The 22,937-nt window shown below is 41.5% G+C and overlaps 1 protein-coding gene across 1 annotated transcript; it reads right to left on the reverse strand.

Moving 5' to 3' along the window:
• Positions 1-6,581: 6,581 nt before the first annotated feature.
• On the reverse strand, positions 6,582-22,323 carry TMIGD1 (transmembrane and immunoglobulin domain containing 1). Its single transcript, XM_047758137.1, has 6 exons — positions 22,187-22,323; positions 20,059-20,337; positions 15,217-15,495; positions 9,148-9,251; positions 7,510-7,550; positions 6,582-6,698 (listed from the first exon to the last, which is right to left on the reverse strand). Exons 1-6 carry the CDS (start codon positions 22,266-22,268, stop codon positions 6,695-6,697), a joined length of 789 nt encoding a protein of 262 aa, XP_047614093.1. The 5' UTR covers positions 22,269-22,323; the 3' UTR covers positions 6,582-6,694.
• Positions 22,324-22,937: the final 614 nt, after the last annotated feature.

The raw sequence follows: 22,937 nt of genomic DNA on the forward strand, positions 1-22,937 counted from the left end.
AAAGTCCTTTAGCCTGGTGGTTTCCAAGTGAGCCAAGTTTGTTATTAAAGGCTTTTATGAGTACCATAACTATAAAATTCAGGAATTTAAGGCTATGATTCTTTAGCGGCAGCAAAGTTTATATCCTCTTAGGCGGAATGTTTTAAATAATGCCTTGCACTGCCTATAAAACCTACAGAATGACAGCTGGAATGAAAAATGACCTATTTTGGGATGAGAATCTGTTGCAAAAGGAACAAATAGTTTGCAAAATGACACACAAGGAGGTAGTAAGACTTCCTAAGGTTCGTTACTATTAGATTTTTTTTTTAAGTGTCAGTCATGTAATACAAGGGCTCACAGGATCTTAGAGATTATCTTTTGGTCTAGTCCCTTAGTGTGGAATTTCTGAATGATCACGTGACATTCTTTTTTTTTTTTTTGTCTTTTGGTCTTGTTGTTGTTGTTGCTATTTCTTGGGCCGCTCCCTCGGCGTATGGAGGTTCCCAGGCTAGGGGTCGAATCGGAGCTGTAGCCACCGGCCTACGCCAGAACCACAGCAACACGGGATCCGAGCCGCGTCTGCAACCTACACCACAGCTCAGGGCAACACTGGATCGTTAACCCACTGAGCAAGGGCAGGGACCGAACCCGCAACCTCATAGTTCCTAGTCGGATTCGTTAACCACTGCGCCACGACGGGAACTCCCTCATGTGACATTCTTGAGCTGAGCAGCTCACTAATGGCTGAGCGAGGAGGAGAGGGCTGTTTTTTGAAGCAATTGTTTGTACATCTGGTAACTTCATGTATATCTGAGAGCTGAAACTTTTCCATGAGCAACGTTGAACATACACAGCAGAGTTGTGTTGCAATCTGCAGGAATCCAGCTACTCCTTTTGGCCCTGGTCATGTTCAATGATACAAGTGGATTGCGGCTTACTCAGGGTTTAAGTTCCAAAGTCAGGAAAAAATTGATTACAGTTAGAACTATCCTTGGAAGTTCCTTGGGAAAACATCACTTCACAGAGATCCAAACACCTCCTTTTAATAAGCACAGCAGAACAAGTTTTTATTCCAGTGTGGGAAGAGATTGTGCTTCTCTGATCAATGAAGTAGTTGGCAAATCCATGAACACTAGATTCACCCTCAGCACACAAGATGCTCACACTTTGAGAGCCGCAAGGGAACTTGGACTGGCAAGGGGACTCGATTTCCTCCTCATCTCATTGTCACATCAGGGCACGTGTTCTTTGAGTTGAATGGCAGGCCTCCTTTCAGCCACTTTTAAGTTGTTCTTCTTGTCTGTCTGTCTCTCCCTCCTTTTAAAAATTTTCTTTTAATTTTTGTCTTTTTTTTTTTTTAATAGGGCTGCACCTGCAGCATATGGAGATTCCCAGGCTAAGGGTCGAATCGGAGCTACAGCTTTTGGCCTACACTACAGCCACAGCAATGCCAGATCTTTAACCCACTGAGTGAGGCCAGGGATCAAACCTGCATCCTCATGAATACTAGTCAGATTCATTTCCGCTGAGCCATGACAGGAACTCCTCTCCCTCTTTTTTGAACCCATCCTCTTTTTCCTCTCTATCTCTCTGTGTCTAATTTCTATTTGAATTAAAACGTTGTATGTGTCACTAATAGGGATTAAATGAGTTTATATGTGTTTGTTCCTGCCATATAGGAAGTAGTATGCAAGTTAGTTCTTAATCTAAGAGGCAATTTTGCTTAATGGTTAAGGACCCAGGAACCATTTGGTCTAAATTTATCCACATTGGTCTGAATTCTGATTTAGCCACTAACAAGCTGTGTGACCCAGGACATATGACTTAAATTTCTGTGCCTCAGTTTCCCTCCCTTATAAAATGAGTGTGATAAAAATAGGACCCTTGTTATTTGATTGTTATAAAGATTGAGTTATACGTAAGGTATTTAGGGTAGTACAAAGTACTTATGTAATTATTGTATGATATCACTATACTTTAGGTTACTCAGAGAACTCAGTTTTGAAAAGTCTGAAAATTGTATGTGATAGTTGAATTTCTCATCTTCTATCTCCATTCTTACTGGCATACAGCAGTTACCCACAAAGCTGAATGATTGTCCTGTACAAAAGAGAGCAATTGTCATACTTACGCGGATCCAAAAGTTGGGGTAATGGGAGGAGTGACTCCTTCATACAAGCTGTGTAACCTTGGATCCATCACTTAACCGTTCTGAACTTTAGCATCTTCGGTTGCACGTCATAAATAATGACATCCCTATCTGTCTCACAGAGGGCTTGTGCGAATCAAACAAGATATGTGTAAAATGTTTATAAGCTATAAGGTAACTTGAAAATGTAAGAGATTGCCATTAATACCTATAATTTCTTTTTTTTTTGCTTGTCTTTTTGCTATTTCTTTGGGCCGCTCCTGCGGCATATGGAGGTTCCCAGGCTAGGGGTCGAATTGGAGCTGTAGCCACCGGCCTACGCCAGAGCCGCGTCTGCAACCTACACCACAGCTCACGGCAATGCCGGATCCTTAACCCACTGAGCAAGGACAGGGACCGAACCCGCAACCTCATGGTTCCTAGTCAGATTCGTTAACCACTGCGCCACGACGGGAACTCCGATACCTATAATTTAAACAGAGGCTGGTACTGTTGTTACTACCAAGATTGTCTGAAGAAATAAAGACAAATAATCCATGCGTTTCCACAGCAACACTTTAATATAAGAATCTGTCGGCAGATACACCAGATCTCCATTATTATTATTATTATTTTTTACAGCCACACCGGCAGCATGTGGAAGTTCCCAGGCTAGGGGTCAAATCAGAGCTGTAGGTAGCTTCCAGCCTGTACCACAGCTCTTGGCAATGCCAGATCCTTATCCCACTGAGCAAGGCCAGTGATCAAACCCTCGTCCTTATGGATACTAGTTGGGTTTGTTAATGCTTCGCCACCATGGGAACTCCCAATTTTTTCTTAATGTGTACACAGTTCTCTGAGAACTCAGGTTTTTGGGAATTCACAGTAGTGTCCTTTGTGTTTTCTAGTGTTACATAAGCGAAAACTACCCATGATCTAAGTTGTTAGGCGTATAACAAGCTTGACACAGAGACAGGCTCTTGAAAAAAGATTACCTGAATGTTAAGGAATTTGTTATTGACTTAATTATAGATTTTTGTTTTCTATAGTCACTGGCGTGAGATTGAGTATAATTTATCTTCTTTAATAAAATGAAACAGATTAATTATTTTTTCTGGCTTGCACTACTGCTGCCTAATTTCCTTAAAGATGTGTTGTCAAAAGATGTAAGACTATTCAAAGGGAAAAATATGATTTTATCACAGGTTATTTAGTATTTTATATAACTCAGGGTCCCTGGTGGGAGGGGCAGGGTTTATTATGAACTTGCTTGAAATTAAACCTTGTCTCATTAAATTAGATTAAACTTTCTCCTGAATTCTTATTAGAATGAAAATTTTATGAGTTTTGAATTATGCCAATGAATATACCTGCCTTAGTCAGAATAGGCTAAGTTATGCTGCAGTAACAAATGAACCCTGAAATCTAGGATTTTAATGCAAGGGTCCTTTTCTCACTTACATGTGAGCAGGTAGCTCTGTTCTACCGTGTTATTCTGAATTCCATGCTGACAGATGCATTAACATTTAGCCACAGTTGATATGTCAGAGGAAGAAAGAAATTAAGGAGCATGCACCCATTCTGCTTTGCTTGGTCCAGAAGTGACACCATTAATTCTATCCATGGCCCCTTGACTAGAACTAGTCCCATGGACTAGCTAACGGCAAGAGTACAGGGAAATGTGAAGAGCACAAGGATATTGAGTGAATGATGAATATCTCTGCTACAAGCCCCAACCCAAACTCCTAAAGCAGTAGGATGTTCTCAGTCACATTCCAGTTCTTTATCCTTATGCTTTGGCTCTAAGACAGTGCAGTGTAGAGGAAGGACCATGAACTCTGGGGTCAGGGTCAGACTACTTTGGGTTTGAATCCCAACTACACTTCCTGCTAGTTGTGTGAGTTTGAACACGTTATTTTCTTTCTCTAATCAATCCTCAATTTCCTCATCTATAAGATTGGATTTCTGATACCTTCCTGTTAGGGTTGTTGCAACCACAGGATATTATCTATGCAGACCCTTTGGCAAAAAGTAATACTTGGTGATTATGATCATCAGAAGGACAAGCAAATATTTAGGGCAGCAATTCTTAGCTCCAATTCTGCAGTACTATAGGATATCTGAAATTATCTCAAGGAGTGTTGTGACATTTTCAAAAGGCTTTCCAACTCAGATTGTTTTAAGTTCCCTTTACTCAGCAAAATAAATTCTCCCTATGTCGTCAGAAGTGGAGTGATGCTGACCTCATTCTTGAACCTCTAATTTCAAATTACAGACGTAGTTTTTAATATAGACTGTTTGTTTTTTTCAAAACAGTAAGGCAAAATGAAAGACAAAGATCATTTGGAATGTTGCTGTACTCTGTTAAAACTAGTTAAGTTTCCTGTCTGTGCTAATGTACAAGGTCACTGCATTTTATAAGGGTGAAGAAACTCTTTCTTGACGACTTGTAATTCTCATGATTATTATATGTCCTAGTACAAAGCTGATTCATAATTCTACTAGGTGGGGCAAAGGTGTTACATATTCAGTCTTTCTTGCCAACTCCTTCCAGCATTTAACTGAACTATATGGGAATCTTTTGAGAATCATAGAATTTTCAAGCTAAGATGAAATTTATCCCTAATCCTACCTCCTCATTTTCCAAAGACCCAAGAGAGGGAAAAAGACTTGCCCAAGGTAACACAGCCAAGACTGGAACTCAGATCTCCTGACTTGATTCCAAGTCCAGTTAGATATGTAAATTCTTCTGTTTCCTCTTTGATTTTAAACTATCCCAACTCACCATTGCCTGAGCTCTATTTCTTCCTCATAGTCCTTAGGCTTCTACTTCATTGTCTTTATTTATTTGCTTATTTATTTATTTGTCTTTTGTCTTTTTTAGGGCCACACCCACAGCATACAGAAGTTTCCAGGCTAGGGGTTGAATCAGAGCTGTAGCTGCCAGCCTTCACCACAGCCACAGCAATGCCAGATCTGAGCTGCTTCTGTGACCTACACCACAGCTCATGGCAACACCAGATTCCCAACCCACTGAGCAAGACCAGGGATCGAGCCCCTCATGGATCCTAGTCAGGTTCGTTAACCACTGAGCCACAACAGGAACTCCCTACTTCATTTATCTAACCTTTCCTATTTCCACAATCCTCATATCTTATCCTTACAGCATTTTTATAGGGCTTCCAAATTCCAGTCGGAGAAGTCCCGAATGAGGGACGTGATCTGAAGTCTTCCCCCCAAACCCTGCTGGGGCCTTCAAGAAGACAGAGAAATCTGTAAACCACAGTCTTCAGTGGTCTCCTTTCTCTCCATTTCATGCTGATATTTCCAAGGAAGCAAAGAGGACTCTAGCAGGAGGATGTATCTGTTCTTCTTAGCAACCAGATCGTTGAGATTTCATACATTCTGCTCATTTCTTCTCTTTTCTTCTAAGCCAATAAGGGGCTTTTTACCACCTGTCTGGCAGAAGATCTCCCTCTCTCCCCCTCTCTCCCTCTCTCCCCCTCTCTCCCTCTCTCCCCCTCCCTCCCTCCCTCCCCCTTTCTCCTTCTCTATGTTGCTCACGTGTGCTGTGGCACATTGAGCTCTTGCAAGATTAGACGAAAAAAAAATTTTTTTTTTCTAAGATGGAATGAGAGCACAGCAGAGACATCAGAGATGCTTCTGTCCAGGACTTCCTCTCCCCATAACCCACCCCAGTTGTGTGGGAAAGTGAAGCAGAGGCTCTTATGGGAAAAGAAGAAGAAGAAAGAACGAAAATGGGGAAAGTCAGTGATACGTTATAAAGGAGTTGCAATTTTAAATTCAGGTATATGAGAAGAGTACAGGCTGATTCATAATATATCTGGATCTATGCAAATGGCTATGCCAAAAGGGCAAAGGACACTTGGAAACAAACATTCTGGCCAGCCCCCGTCCCCTGCTGTTTTCATTTTCATCACCACATAAAGCTCATGAAGTTTGTGACTGTCAACCATGATGAGATGAGAAAAATAAGGACATATGTTGAGGGTTTTTTTTTATAATACTGATTTTTTTCCATTTAAAACAGTATCTTAGATATTCTGAGATTATAGCCTTCCTTTTTTAGTCCTGAAACATTTCTTTTATGAAATGACAGTGAAGGTAGATATAATTGATATTACTTATGTGCTCCCTTGGCAACTTCAGAAATTGATCACTCTATGTTGCCCCCCGACTCCCGCCCCTTTTTTTTCCGATAGTGCATTGATTTGTGAAACCCAAATGTCTGTTAATCTCCTACCTAGAAAAATATACACCCTAAATATAAATGGTTACCAACATTTTTGGAAGAAATTTCAATTCATTAACATATCCTTCAAGGAGAAGACTTAACAAAATCTTACTTTTCATTCTTAACAGCTTTCTTCCTGAAAGTGTTCTGCAAGTATATCAAATTAGTCATAGCAACTACTGCTAAGTGCATAATGAACTGCTTCTTCATAACCTCTGACAGTTTGACAGGAATGAATTTAATAATAGCAATAAATACAGATGGGACTACATAAATCAGGGAGGTCCTGATGTAAAATTCCTGCCGTATTAGATGGCATCTCAGCTTTCTCATCTGAAATGAATGGAGAAATTAATTATACTGATCATCATGACACCAAGGAGAAAAGTTCAAAACAAAATCATGCTCTTCGAAAGAATGCCTCTGTTCTTTTTACCCACTGCCCACTTCATGTAAGCTGGAGCCAACAGACTAAAAGAATCTCCAAAGAGTTCCTGTCGTGGCTCAGTGGTTAATGAATCTGACTGGGAACCATGAGGTTGCGGGTTCCATCCCCGGCCTTGCTCAGTGGGTTAAGGATCCGGCGTTGCTGTGAGCTGAGGTGTAGGTTGCAGACATGGCTCGGATTCTGCGTTGCTGTGGCTCTGGCATAAGCCAGCAGCTGTAGCTCCTATTGGACCCCTAGCCTGGGAACCTCCATATGCCTCAGGAGCTGCTCTAGAAAAAAGTCAAAAAGACAAAAAAAAAAAAAAAAAGGGAATCTCCAAAGAGAAGGCAGTATTTAGGATGAGGCATGTGGCTTCTGACCTGGTTGTGAAGGAGCATACAGGGTGGCTTCCGTCAGGGCAAGCCCTCTCAGACATTTATGTTGTGTGGCAATAAAAGGCAGTTGCATAAGCATTGGCTCAAAATTGCTTAAAGAGAGAGTAGGCTTAAGACCAAAGGTATTCTCAGTTCTAAGCAGCCTTTCAACCCAGCCTTACCTGTCTGTCTCTGACTTCTTCACCCTCCATTCTTCTCTGAACCACTTCACCTTCTAGCACCTCCCATCTCAGGAGGAGTTTGCCCGGGGTGGGCTTTGTGATGCATACCACTGCTACCCATCTGCTTATGGAAACTCATGGGCCCAGTGCAGAGTACTTACAGAGCTGTTGCGTTTTGAGGAGCTTTATCCTTTATGCAGAGCTAAAAGCAAACACAAGGGCAGTGAGTTTGCCTGTTTTGTTAAGGCTCATGGATTTTGAAGGCATCAGGGTGGCTCAAGGGACAAGAAACTCAAATGTCTGTTAATTGTCTACCTAAAAAAATAGACACCACTGGGTCTTGGTCTTATTTCTTTGACCACATTAATCATTTTTATTTTCCCGAGAGAAGATGTAATTCTTTTATTATTATTATTATTTTTTTATTTTTTTCCTGCTGTACAGCATGGGGATCAAGTTATCCTAACATGTATACATTTTTTCCCCCACCCTTTGTTCTGTTGCAGTATGAGTATCTAGACATAGTTCTCAATGCTACTCAGCAGGATCTCCTTGTAAATCTATTCTAAGTTGTATCTGATAACCCCAAGCTCCCAATCCCTCCCACACCCTCCCTCTCCTGAGAAGACGTAATTCCTAGATCAAAATGCTTCTAGGATTCTTAGATAGTTGAATATTTATTTTTTTGCAGGAAAAAAATTGCTTTGGATTGGAATGGGGGGGGTGAATTTCTTCTTGGGAGATATTGTTGACCTGAATAATATCCAGTTACCGTATGTTTCAAAGAGAATGCCTCTGGCTGGTCCAAGAACTCAGCCTAGGCCACCCTGGCCTTTTCATAGAGGCTTTCTGCCGTATTTGCCACCTTTTGGCAGTAGATTAGCTGGTGGAGTCGGATACATAGCATTAACCAGTGCATGCAGATACTCTGCACCATGCTAATAACCAACAAGGTTAACCATTCAACAGTTCAAACTCCAGCCTGCTGCCACCAGGGCCTATGGCTGTACTCAAGAGGTGAGCAGCAAGAGCCATCTTTTTCATGCATGTCTCTGAATCCAGAGCAGATGTGCCTCTCTATATTTATTTATTGTACCAAAAGCACCATAGCAACAATAAAGAGAAATTTAAATGGGAGAAAAATCAGCCCCTATTTCTAACACCACAGTTATTTTCATTCAGGTCTTGTCCATATTTTTCACTTCTCTTCTTTGTAAAGCTGTACGCATAATAATGCAGTTTTTATTCCCTCGAGCAACTTCCATTTCAGATCTCATGGAAGACAGACTAGATTGTGGTTCCTAACTCTATAGTCATTTATACAGCCAGTTCTCTGCCTTTATTTAAATGACTTTTTTATTGTGGTGGTGGTGTGCAGTGGCTTAATGTGGGATCTCAGTTCCCAGGCCAAGGATTGAATCCAGGCTGCAGTGGTGAAAATGCCATGTCTTAACCACTAGACCATCAGGAACTTCTTTCTTTCTTTCTTTCTTCATTTACTTTGTCTTTTTGACTTTTCTAGGGCCGCTCCCTCGGCATATGGAGGTTCCCAGGCCAGGGGTCTAATTGGAGCTGTAGCTGCCGGCCTACACCACAGCCACAGCAATGTGTGATCCGAGCCGCATCTGCAGCCTACACCACAGCTCACAGCAACGCCAGATCCTTAACCCACTGAGCAAGGCCAGGGATGGAACCTGCAACCTCATGGTTCCTAGTAGGATTCGTTAACCACTGAGCCATGACGGGAACTCCAGGAACTTCTTATTTAGATGACCTTTTAGGTTAGAATACTTAGATACCTTCATTATTCTTTTTCTTCGAGCAAGTAGTCCAAAGCACAATGTCAGAAAGACCACAATACATGCAGCAACAATGGGTTCTGTTGGTATAGTCACAGCTTTATCTATTGGAAATACAAACACAAGAAATGAGAAACTAACATTTATATGCTTCTAATTTACGTACTTCTATGTCTCAGCCATGGTGCCTTGTGCTTACCATTTTTCATCCTCTTAATTAAATTCTCTAAACCAAAAAAAAAAAAAATTATCATCCTCACTTTACAGGTGAGAGCCAGGGGCTTTGAGAAATTAGTTTACTTGTTCAAAATTACAGAACTAGTTAATAGCAGAGACAGGTTTTGAATCCATTCCTCTGTAGGAGGATAATTTATTGTAATATGAATAACTGCCCCAAAGCAGGTAGTCAGAGCATTTTGTGCTTTCTTCATCTGTAATTTTTGCTGTGCAGAATGGAGAAGTAGGCTGAAATCAATGGTTTTTCCTGCCTTTTGAAAAGCCCAAAAGATATTGAGAGGAATCCCTGAGTGAGAAAGAGAGGGAGGAAGGTTTTGAGAGCAAGAAGAGAAAAGGTGAGGAAACTGCTAGACCAAGGAGAGAGAGGTCTGTGGGTCCCAGGAGCAGAGGGACTCTTTTTGCTTTGCTGTGGTAGTGCCCCAAGCAGGTGACAAGACGTAACCCAGGGTGGCTGCAGAGTGTCCTTAGGGAAGTAGAACTCTAAGCATCAGTCTTCCCAACCTTGGTAAATATTTTCATCTCTGTCTAAATGATACGGAAGAACAGAAGGTCTGCTTCTAACTTGGGCTAGGAAGACAGCAGCAGCAACCATGACAACCTAGAAATGAAAGCCCATTCCCTTGTTTTCTGAACACCAGGTAAGCGCAGAGCTATTTTATACTACAGGTATAATGCCTGTGCTTGTCAGCTTTCCAAGAGCCTATGAAAATATTTGAGACCTGAAAAAAGTATCGGCTCCAAAATAAAAAGTGGCAAAATTAATCAAAATTGATGTGTTTAAGTGGTTATGTCAACTATAACCCAGCGGTTAAATGATAACGATAGTAATGTTTATAACGTATTAACCAAATTAATAACTTATTTATAATAAAATTCAAAATGTATCCAAGTTATAGATATTCTTTCAAAAATTTGACAGCAAAAAAGTATACTTAACGTGCTTTATTTTATCTTTTTCTTTTTAAGGGCTGCACCCACGGCATATGGAGATTCCCAGGCTAGGGGTCTCATCAGAGCTGTAGCCACCGGCCTACACCAGAGCCACAGCAACTCGGGATCTGAGCTGCGTCTGCAACCTATACCACAGCTCACGGCAACGCCGGGAATCGTTAACCCACTGAGCAAGGCCAGGGATCAAACCCGCAACTTCATGGTTCCTAGTCAGATTTGTTTCCGCTGCACCACAACAGGAACTCCGGTGTGCTTCATTTTAATATGTTTGATATGCTGTGGGATGAAACTTTCAAAAGTAAGAGTTCTTAAGGTCATCAAAAGTATTTAAATGACTCTAGGAGTTCCCTGGCTCAGCGGAAATGAATCTGACTAGCATCCATGAGGACTCAGGTTCATTCCCTGGCTTGGCTCAGTGGGTTAAGGATCCGGCATTGCAGTGAGCTGCAGTGTAGGTCACAGATGCAGTTCAGGTCCCGCATTGCTGTGGCTGTGGTGTAGGCCGGTGACTACAGCTCCAATTCGACCCCTAGGCTGGGAACCTCCATATGCCTTGGGTGCAGCCCTAAAAAGGTAAATAAATAAATGCATAAATAAATAAATAGACTCTAAGCCCCTGGATTCTAATGCCACCCCAGGAGGCAAAGGGTCTCTAATCATGGATATGATAAATTTTTTGGAATTTATAGGGTTTTCGTACAATTGAGTTTGTGGATTGAGTGCAATCAACACATTTTTGCTAAATGACTACTGTGTGTTAGGTGCTGTTCTCAGGCATGGAAGCTTCCTGATTCTGGAGAGCTTATAGTCTAGTGAGAGAGACAGACATTAAAACAACAGAGAAACTACAGATCGAGATAGTTTTATAATGGCCAAAGAGTCATGAGATGGTCTATGAGGGATGAAAGGAAGGGAGAAGCAGAAGAGAAAACTTTTAATTTCAAAGCCCAAATGCTATATGCCCCAAGATTAGGAAATAGGATTTATCTCCCTATAATTCTTTGACACCCTAACCACTTACCTTTTAATTGTTTTTCTTTTTTTTTTTTCTCCATTATGTCTCTAGTTCCTGCTTAGAATAATTTTAGGAAGTAAGTAGATTAACATCCTTTACTCTTGCTGTCTTTTGGGTGTTGCTACAAATTATTCTCATCAGGGTATGGGGTGTATCAACCCTCTGGAAAAACTCTGCTCTGTGGGACTTCTTGTAAGCCCTGACTCTGTGATAGTCAGCACCAAAGGGCCTCTTACTGGGGACCCCCTCTACTTGCAATGCCAAGGGAAGATGTCAAAATGAAGAGGAGGCGAAGGTGGGATAATTAGGGGAAAAATCAGAATTCAGTCACATATTGGAATATTTTTACCAAGCTGAATAATGAAGCCACCTGTGACAGCTCTCACTCCATAAACAAACTGAAATAAACTGCCCCACCCACTGACTCACTTTGGGTTCCAAGTTACTCATGAGAGTGAGTTTGGCAAGTGTAACTGCATCTTTCTCCTTTACTCTCTTATTTATTTATTTATTTATTTATTTATTTATTTATTATTCTTCCCTGATAAGCCATAGCTGTGGCAACTCCAGATCCTTAACCCACTGTACCAGCTGAGGATTGAACTGACTACGCCAATACCCGTGCCCCCAGTGGGAGCTCCTTTACTCTCTTATTTATAATTAGACCTGGTGTTTCCCCTCCCTCCATATTCATTATGGTAAAATAATCCCAATATGTAGCTAAAATCTTGTCCTCAAGAAAAGATCCATGCTTCTCTGCCGTGCCAAGACGTAGGTTTGATCCCTGGCCTGGCATAGTGAGTTAAAGGATCTGGCATTGCAGCAACTGCAGTATAGCTTGCAACTGAGGCTGGGATCTGATCCCTGGCCTGGAACTCCATATGCTGCAGGGCGGCTAAAAAAGAAAAAAAAAAAAAGTTCCATGATGTCACTTCCTGTTTTGCATGGCCTCATTTAGAAACTATCCCACTGAGCTAGGAAGCTGGGAGAGCTCAAGGCAAACCTGGCATTTAGCCTGAACCCAGCAGCAGAGCGCTTGTGCTCCTAAGGCGGCCAATAGCCAGGGAAGTAATAAAGCAGAAGAAATCAGAAAAAGCTGTTGGTTTGGAAGAGCTCCACCCCAAACAGGATTCTGCCCACCTGAAAGCCAATGTGCCAGGTTGGCATCCTGCTTGCCACACAAGCTGTGACAGAGCAATTATGATTTCTTCCTAGCCAAGAGTTTGTGGGTTTGATTTTTAAAGCACGTAGCCCCTGAGCATACAGTCATTGCTCTGCAGGACAAATTGCTGAACACGCCAATAGTCACCATGATGGGCATTCAACTGGCAGCAGCTCTTCCTCCCCACCAGCCACTCTCTTGGTACCGCAATAAGGAGCCCTGTCCAACAATTCTGGAATGGATTCAATTGGCTTCCTGAGGATTGGCAAGAAAGGCAATGAGTGGGCACAGGGAGGCAAATGACAAAGTGAGTGGTATTCTGACAAGATATAGGGGCCTTAGCTTGTTTGGCAGCTTCTAGCATCCTGGCTGCAGACCAGAAAATGTATGCACGAGCATTTTCTGCATCTGTCACACCAGGTATCTTGCCTTTCTGTTTCTGTGTGAGTGAGAAATATGAGGGAAAGACAACATGGAGCTTCATTTATTCTTATGATTGCAGAGGTCATAAACCTGAGTGGAGGAAAGGTGAAGCCAAGAAAAAGAAAACTTTCCTCCCATTTTCCCCCATGCTATCTTCTGATTAGCCTATAGTTTACAATGTCAGAGTTAGGAGTGATTTTTAAGAACCATTTTTTATCTAGTTAGTATCTTTTTTCTCCATGTGTTTATGACTTCTCTTCTGTTCGTCATTAGGCTGTTGACTCAAAAGTCCAGTTCCTACAAACTTTGTTGCCTAGGAGAATTCATAGAAATACTCCTCCCAAAAGCCACCTAGAATTGTTTTCTACTCCTTGATTCTAGAAAAGGACCTTTGCTCAAAAAGCAGTATCCTATATAGAGTGGGAGTAATTCCCCCAAAATAAAGGACTAGAATTCCTCGGATGGAGATAATTCTTCTAAAAAAATACTAGCTACTAATTATAACCATCATCATCATTTATTGTCACAAAAAATGCTTACTGAGCATTTGTCTGAATTTTGCACAGTGCTAGGTATCACTTAAAAAGAGTTACCTTTGTGAATGGTGAGTGGACCTAGAGAGAATTGAGCTCTCTGTCCATTTGATAGAGAAAGACAAATACTGTATGTTTTTACTTATATGTGGAATAAAAAGGTATAAATGAGTGATGCAGTGGATCAGTAGTGTTTCTGCAGTGTCAGGACGCGGGTTGGATCCCCTGTCTGGCACAGTGGTTAAAGGATTCGATATTGGAATTCCCGTCGTGGCGCAGTGGTTAACGAATCCGACTAGGAACCATGAGGTTGCGGGTTCGATCCCTGGCCTTGCTCGATGGGTTAAGGATCCGGCGTTGCCGAGAGCTGTGGTGTAGGTGGCAGACGCGGCTCGGATCCTGCGTTGCTGTGGCTCTGGTGTAGGCCAGCGGCTATAGCTCCGATTCGACCCCTAGCCTGGGAACCTCCATATGCCGGTAGTGGCCCTAGAAACGGCAAAAAGACAAAAAAAAAAAAAAGATGCGATATTGCCACAGCTGTGGTGTTGGTCACAAAGGTGGCTCAGATCCAATCCTTGGCTCAGGAACTCCATATGCCATAGGGTGGCCAAAAAAATTAAAAAATAAATGCGTGCATGTAATAAGACAGAAACAGATAAACTAGTGGAATAGCTCTCGTCGTGGCACAGCAGAAACAAATCTGACTAGGAACCATGAGGTTGCAGGTTTGATCCCTGGCCTTGCTCAGTGGGTTAAGGATCCGGCATTGCTGTGAGCAGTGGTGTAGGTCGCAGATGTGGCTCAGATCCTGCGTTGCTGTGGCTGTGGTGTAGGCCGGCGGCTGCAGTTCCAATTAGACCCCTAGCCTGGGAACCTCCATATGCCATGGGTGCGGCCCTGAAAAGACAAAAAAACAAAAACAAAAAACTAGTGGATACCAGTGAGGAGAGGGAAGGAGGGATGGGCAAGATATGGGTATAGGGGAGTTCCCGTCGTGGCGCAGTGGTTAACGAATCCGACTAGGAACCATGAGGTTGCAGGTTTGATCCCTGCCCTTGCTCAGTGGGTTGGGGACCCGGCGTTGCCGTGAGCTGTGGTGTAGGTTGCAGACGCGGCTCGGATCCCGCGTTGCTGTGGCTCTGGCGTAGGCTGGTGGCTGCAGCTCCGATTCGACCCCTAGCCTGGGAACCTCCATATGCCGAGGGAGCGGCCCAAGAAATAGCAACAACAACAACAACAACAAATAAAATAAAATAAAACTAGAGGTCCTTTCAAGCTGATGGTCTTTCTCAGGGGAAAAAAAAAATATATATAGGTATAGGATTATGAGATACAAACTACTATGTATAAAATAGATAAGCAACAGGGTATATTATACAATGCAGGGAAACATAGCCATTATTTTGTAATAACTTTTTTTGGGCCATGTCTGTGGCCTGTGGGATTTCCCAGACTAGGGATCAAACCCATGCCACAGCAGTGACCTGGGCTGCTACAGTGACAATGCCAGATCCTTAACCCACTGCACCACAAGGGAACTCCTGTAATAATCTAGTGTTACAGTTCTTTTAGAATTTGTCTTCCCAGTCCACACCAGAACACCCATCTCCAAAAAAAAAAAAAAAATGGGGGGGGGGAGGGAGTATAATCTATAGAAATATTAAATCGCTATGCTCTACACCTGAAAATAATACAATATTGTAAATCAGCTATATTTCAATAAATAATGAAATGAGCAAGAGAGGTACCTTTGACAATGAGGTGAAAGTCCTTGGTCTTCCTTTCTGTCAATGTAATTGCAGTACAGCTGTAGGTTCCATTGTCAGATTTCTTGATTTTAGTGATCGACAGTTGGAGATATTCACTTGTCTGTTGGATCTGGTGATGGTCTTTCTCTAAATTCAAGATGCTCCCGTCTTTGTACCATGTCATTTGAGCCTGGGGGTTGGATTTCACATTGCAGACCAACTTCACATCATTGCCTTCCTCAGCTGTTTGGAGGTCGTTTCCACTTAGGAGCGGGGGAACTGCAGGACTCAAGCATTTAGGTTTAATTAGCAAATAAGCAGCAGTTAATTGTCAGTGTTCAAGATCTTCCTTCCATCTATCTCATGTAGCCGTTCATTCATTTGACAATTTATGGAGTACCCACTATAGGCCAAGCACTTGGCTAGGAACCCAGGATACAATGGTCAATAGCATATATCCGTTTTCAAACTTAATGGAAAACTTTTAATGTGGTAGGGAAGACAAACCATGAAACAAATGTATATAATGATGAATCTTTATCAAGTGGACAATTTTGTAACACACCGAAGAATATAAACCTTGAGTCTTTGCCCTCTTAGAGCTAATATAATAAACTAATCTGTGCTGGTGCTGGATGAAATAGTATAATATTAAGAAAGCAGGCATTACAATGAGCCCTAATTTCATCTCCACCTCTTGCTGTGACCTTGAGCAAATTACTTAACTGCTGAGTAACTGCTCAGTTTCCTCATCTAAAAAGTGGGATAACAGGAGTTCCCGTCGTGGCGCAGTGGTTAACGAATCCGACTAGGAACCATGAGGTTGCAGGTTCGGTCCCTGCCCTTGCTCAGCGGGTTAACGATCCGGCTTTGCCGTGAGCTGTGGTGTAGGTTGCAGACGCGGCTCGGATCCCGCGTTGCTGTGGCTCTGGCGTAGGCCGGTGGCTACAGCTCCGATTCAACCCCTAGCCTGGGAACCTCCATATGCCGCGGGAGCGGCCCAAGAAATAGCAACAACAATAACAACAACAACAACAAAAAAAAGACAAAAAAAAAGTGGGATAACACCTACCTCAGGAGTTGCTGTGAGGATTAATTGACATAATGACTGTAAAGAATTTAGCGCAATAATAGTTACCATTATTATTGTGGTGGTGGTGTTTGAGAGCGTCTCATACCCTCTGCTTTTGCATTTTATGTAACCGCACTTGCTCTGACCACGTATTTACCAATGCATATTTGCATTTCCTCAGTGATCCTCTAGAAATAATGTCCTTCTCATAGAAGGCGCTCTAATCTTGGCAACTCTGGCATCTATAAGAGATGAGCATGACCTTGAGTCCCTCTCATCCCCTTTTGTGAGCCACTCCTTAGTTTCTCCATGATAAGGACATCTGTAGACCCACAGATTGTCTAACACATTTATCTTCAGCATATAATTTCAACCCTTACTCCTCCCTGGGCTTTCCGTCATCTAGGGAAAGAAATGGTTGAGCGGACTCTCTTCTTCTTCTCCATGCCCCTTGCCTTTTTTTTTTTTTTTTTTTGGTCAAGGTACAGAAGAGTAATAAAATGCATGAAAAGAGGGTAGTAGGAAAGAGAGGCATAGAAGGAGGAAAAAAGGAGCTTGTAAAATCTGCACACTGAATAATTAGACCCTGAGTAGGCTGTGCTATTAATAACTCTCTTAGAAGAATGACATTTTGTTGCTCTTTGGAATGTGCTTGAATTCTGTATCCATATCCCAGAAGGACAGTATGTGATATTCAGATATGTAGGAAACTATGAGAATAGAGAACGTAATATACCAATTTCACTTATGGGCAGGCCCTGTTAGTTGTTCCTCTTAATTTAACTATTTAAAATTAATTTTTAAGCATACGAGTATGCTATACATGAGTATTCCCTTTTCAAAATATTAGTACATTTTAGATAAAGCTAAAGGTCCTCCTTGACTCCATCCTGGTCATTTCCTGACTCCCCCAGAGATACTCAGTGCTATGAGTTTGATGTAAATCTTTATTGATCTTCTTTTTTTAAAATTGTTTTTTAAAATACATATGATGTACCCATAGGAAATGTATTGTATTGTTCTAGGAAGATGAGAAGGATTTACCTAAAAGGACTTCTTTCTCTCAATAACTTGCATGCTTTGGAGATATATTCACGTTGAACCAGAGATATGGCTCATTGCTTTTAGAATGCTATAGTGTAACATCTGACTCTTTAATCATTCTATTCTGATGGGCATCAGGTTATTATTATTATTATTGTTTTTTGTCTTTTTGCCTTTTCTTGGAGGTTCCCAGGCTAGGGGTCCAATCGGAGCTGCAGCCGCCGGCCTACACCACAGCCACAGCAATGCCAGATCCAAGCCACATGTGCAGCCTACACCACAGCTCATGGCAATCCGGATCCTTAACCCAGTGAGCAAGGCCAGGGATCGAACCTGCAACCTCATGGTTCTTAGTCGGATTCATTAACCACTGAGCCATGGCGGGAACTCCAGGTTATTTTCGTTTTTGAAATGCTAAACAATGCTTCAGTAAACATCCCCGAACATGTCTCTTTATGCATGTGTGCATGTATTCCTTCAAGCTTCACATCCCAAAGTAGAAACATTGGGTCATAGGGTAGGTGCACTTTAAATTTTGATAGATACTGTAAAAGAGGTGGTCTCAGGTTATACTTTCAGCAACAGTGTATGTAAGAAATGCCTTTATGCCTTCCTCCAAATAGTGTATCAAGCTTCCATTTAGTTCTCATTCTTCCATTTATAACAGAAATACATAATACTTCCTCAGTTTTGTACATGATATTCTTGTCATTTTATGGCCTCATTTTGCTTCGTTGATTGATGAGTTTGTGTCAGCTACTGTCATTATGAATCACTGACCAGTTGCTTTTTTAATATACATTCAACAACAATATTTAGGAGGTTGTTATAAAGATAGTTTTAAAGGAAGATTCAGACTGGAAAACTGAAAATTATTTCTTTGAGCCACTGAATCCTATTATTGACATTTTTACCGTGTATCTCTTAAGAGGGTACAATGGGAAGAGCACTAGATTAGGAGCCTGGGGATTTGTGTTCTGTTCTCAGCTCCAGATGTGATTAGGGCCTCATTCCGATCCTCAGTTTCCTCATCATTTTATAAGGATCGTAAAACCTCCAAGGTCCCCTGACAGTAGGCTGGATGCTATCAAAGTAGCCAAGAGGTAGCTTGTTAAAAAACCACATTTTATCAATTCATAGAAAATAAAAAACAAAGCTCCTTTGCCCAGGAACATGTAAATGATTCACTCTGGAAACTCAAGCTGAAGATGCCAGCAGATTCCAGAGCTGGATTACTTGGCATTTTCTCCACCCTTTTAGCTCGGGAGCAGTGGCATCAATTTTTCACAGAAAAGTTTGCTGAGCTTGCAGGGTCAAATGGCTTGACTTTTTATTACTGGGTTCCAAGTCCAGAGCTCTCTCTACCAGCCCACACACCATATTATCACTTTATCACCCCTTGCCACACCATCCACACCTCCCTCATGTAGCACCAGCTTTCCACCCAAACCACCTACATGATTACTTCCATAGAATTATACAGTCAAAATCATTAAAAAATAAAAATCATTAATAAAAAAGAAAGAAAAATAAGGAATTATTCAAAGGACCACTAACTCCAGATAGTTCCCCAGATAGTCCCTGAAACCCAGCTATCAAAGAGCTTCATCTTTGAGGGTTTTAAAGTGATGTTAAAAGATTCTAAGTTGGAGTTCCCTTCATAGCTCAGCAGTTAACCAACCTGACTAGGATCCAAGAGGATGCAGGTTCAGTCCCTGACCTCGCTCAGTGGATTAAGGATCTGATGTTACTGTGAGCTATAGTTCGCAGGTGCAGCTAGGATCCTGCATTGCTGTGGCTGTGGCGTAGGTTGGCAGCTGTAGCTCCAATTCAACCTCTAGCCTGGGAACTTACATATGCCGTGGGTGTGGCCCTAAATAGCAAAAAAAAAAAAAAAAAAGATTCTAAGTAGAACACTAGAGTTAGAAACCATGAAAGAAAAGGTTCGTAATTTAAAATACATAAATATTTAAAATTTTGGTATGGCAAAAAAGAAATATTTTAAAATGTCAAAAATAAATAGAAGGAATACTTATAATTCAAAATGACAAAAGGCTTATTTCCTTAATATACAAAGTTCTTATACAAATCAATAAGAAAAAGGCAAATAACCCAATAGAAAATGGGTAAATGACGTGGACAGGCATTTCACAGAAGACATAGAGTGCTAATGCATTTATGAAAAGGTGAACACCCTCATTCTTAATTTAGCAAATGAAAATAAAATTTCAAACCGGGCTGGCAGATTCTAAGTTTGAGGATATTTAGGCTCATGAGGGTGTGGAAAAATAGGCACCCTTGTGCATTGTCGTGGGGTCATAAATAGGGCAATTTGCAATATCAAGCAAATTTTAAAATGCACATACTCTTTTTTTTTTTTTTTGGTCTTTTTTCCATTTCTTGGGCCACTCCTGAAGCATATGGAGGTTCCCAGGCTAGGGGTCCAATCGGAGCTGTAGCTTCTGGCCTACACCAGAGCCACAGCAATGCCAGATCCAAGCTGCATCTGCAGCCTATACCACAGCTCACAGCAACACCAGATCCTTAACCCACTGAGTGAGGCCAGGGATCGAACCAGCAACCACATGGTTCCTAGTCGGAGTCGTTAACCACTGAGCCACGACAGGAACTCCAAAATGCACATATTCTTTAGACCCAGATTTCATCTCCCACTTAATGTAGCACACACAACCCAGACTGCCTAGCAGTTTCTTTCCCCGACTCACAGGTGACATTCAGCACCACTGAGATGGACACCGACGGATTCTTCTGCAGCTTGCAGGTAAAGGTGATGCCATTGTCATTTTCACTGATGGAAGTGACACAGACAGAGCTGGAATTGATTTTGTTTCCTGATTTTAGATCCACTCTCCCCTCTCCTCGGTACCAAAGAAGTTCTTCCTCTCTGGTGTGGTTTTGAACAGCACATTTCAGAGACTCTTCAAAGCCAAGCCCAGTGTCCAGGATATAGTTTTCAGTTTTCCCATTCACAGTTAAAACAGAACCTGGGAGTGCAGGAAGAAACTATTAAGATAGAGTGAGCAATTTAAATGGCCATAATTAGGGAAGTGGTGAATAAATTATGTATAATGAAATACTCTGCAACAATTAAAGATGGTCATGTTGAGGAGTTCTCATCGTGGTTCAGGAGAAAAGGATCTGACTAGTTCCCATGAGGACGCAGTTTCAATACCTGGGCTTGCTCAGTGGGTTAGGGATCAGGCGTTCCTGTGAGCTGTGGTGTAGGTGACAGAGGCGACTTGGGTCTGGTGTTGCTGTGGCTGTGGCGTAGGCCGGCAGCTACAGCTCCAATTTGACCCCTAGCCTGGGAACTTCCATATGCCTCGGGTGTGGCCATAAAAAAAGAAAAAAAAGGTCATATTACCCTATATGATTTTATAAAGAAAAAGATGTGTAATGAAGTATCATTTTAAGAAGGGAAAGGTTCAAATGATAGTTACCAAATTTTGCTGCACATTGAAATCACCTGGGGATCTCTCAAAAGGAACTGATGCCTGGCTCCCATCCCCAGACGTAATTAATATCAGTGTACCCTGGCCATTGGGGTTGTAAAAAGCCTCCAGGTGATCCTAATGTGCAGTGAAGTTTGAGAACCACTGGGTTAGAAAACAAAATGTACAGAATTATCCCATGTACACACACACACACACACACACACACACACACATAGAAAAGTCTGAAAAAAATCCTATGTATTGAGTATGATTGATAAAAATAGGGGAAACAGTGGAGAAATAGTTACCAGACCTAAATTGTTTACTTCAAGGGGTTAGAAATGGCACAGTAAGGGGGCGGGAGTGGGGATTTACAAAGGAGAAAGAAAGGACCAGAGCAAAGTGGAAAAATACTCAAGACGTAATATCAGGCGAAGGGGCAGAATGTGAAGTGCGTCTCCAGCGGTTGCCGGAAGTGTATCACAGTTGAATATGCACATGGGCTGATTTGAAAGCATTTCTGATTATTAGATAAGATTATGGACAAATTTGGTCTTATGTTTCTGATGCTTAAATATTGTACTGGCAGATTAGTAGAATTAGAAGATGTTTAAACATCTGTGGTTCGTATGGTAGACAAATTGTGGGTGGATGATCAGGATTATAGTAGTTGATCTTTACCTCTGATTTTTAGAAATCCTTTCATCGTATTGCAAATTTCAGTTTTTTCTTTCCTCCTTCAGAAGCTAGCAGCTAAAGCTAAAAAATGACTTGAGCTGCCACAAGCTTGCCCCCTATAGAACATTTTTTAATGTATTCTGTAAACACATTAACTTTTCCTTTGAAAAGCATGAACTGCTGGTGAAAATACCGATTGCTGCCTAGGATTTTTTAAAAACCTAGAAGAATATACATCAAAATGTTGAGTAAACTCTTGATGGGAATTGGGGGGATTTTTTTACTTCTATTTATTCTTGTATATATTTCCTAATTTATATTACAGTGACTGTGCATTGCTTTTTAAATCAGGAAGGAAAAAGCCATTTCCAGGCTGGGGAGAGGGCAAATACAGAAAAGATTGTTGCGTGAGTGGTATGTTCAAATAAACAGCAGAGGTTTATTTTAGGTATGATTATGTATTGAAATACATTAAAATGTTGGGAAATGCTGGCTGTGGCTCTATAGAGAACAAAACACTTCACCCTGTCCTATAATATTAGAACCATAAAAACATTTTTCCATTTAATTTTTGACTGCATCAGTACAGACTTCTGTATCCTAGCCATACCAACTGTGTAGTCATTCCAGTTTGGATTTTGGATTTTCCCAATGCCCCCAGTCATTTCTTCATCTGAAATATTCTCTATCTAAAAAGAGGCCAAAAAGAATATTAACTTACTTGTCATCTCGTGTGGCAGAAATAAAATCACTAAGAGAAGAAATCTGCACATCTGCATTAGGCCGCTGGTCTTCCAAGCCATCTTTAATGAATTTAAGTCTGATCTGCCAGGGGAAAAAGAGTGTAGTTGGTTCTGTACTTTGATCTACACCAAGTTTATGAACCTTCCTCTTGTCTATTATATATTTAAAATAAAGTCCCAGATGAGTCATCCCAGTTATAACGGTACTATTTCTAGTTTTTAATTAAACAATTCTGTTCTGACTTTGAAGTTCAAAGTACTTCTAGTATTAAGGATTTTTTTTTAAAATTAAGACAGCAAAAAAGGAAACCACAAGGAAATAGAGAGGGGGCAGCTAGGGGGCAGCCCTAGAGAAGGTGAAACCAGTCTTCCCTAGAGATGTTGATAGAATGTCATTTAAACAGAAAGAGAAGTGAAACTTGCTTTCTTCTCAGACAGCCCTACTGAACAATTCTTGTCTTTTTTTTCTTTTTTTAAATCTGTTCAGGGCCACACCTGAGGCTTATGGAAGTTCCCAGGCTAGGGGTCGAATCGGAGCCTCAGCTGCCGGTCTACACCACAGCTCACAGCAACACCAGATCATTAACCCACTGAGCGAGGCCAGGGATCAGACCTATGTCCTTAAGGATCCTCGTTGGGTTTGTTACTGCTGAGCCTCCATGGGAACTCCTGAACAATTCTCTTCTTGAAAGCCTCTCTTGGGTCATTTTTGTAAAGTTGTTCTCTGCT

This window comes from Phacochoerus africanus, chromosome 14 (genome assembly GCF_016906955.1).
Source record: "Phacochoerus africanus isolate WHEZ1 chromosome 14, ROS_Pafr_v1, whole genome shotgun sequence".
Lineage (NCBI taxonomy): Eukaryota > Metazoa > Chordata > Mammalia > Artiodactyla > Suidae > Phacochoerus > Phacochoerus africanus.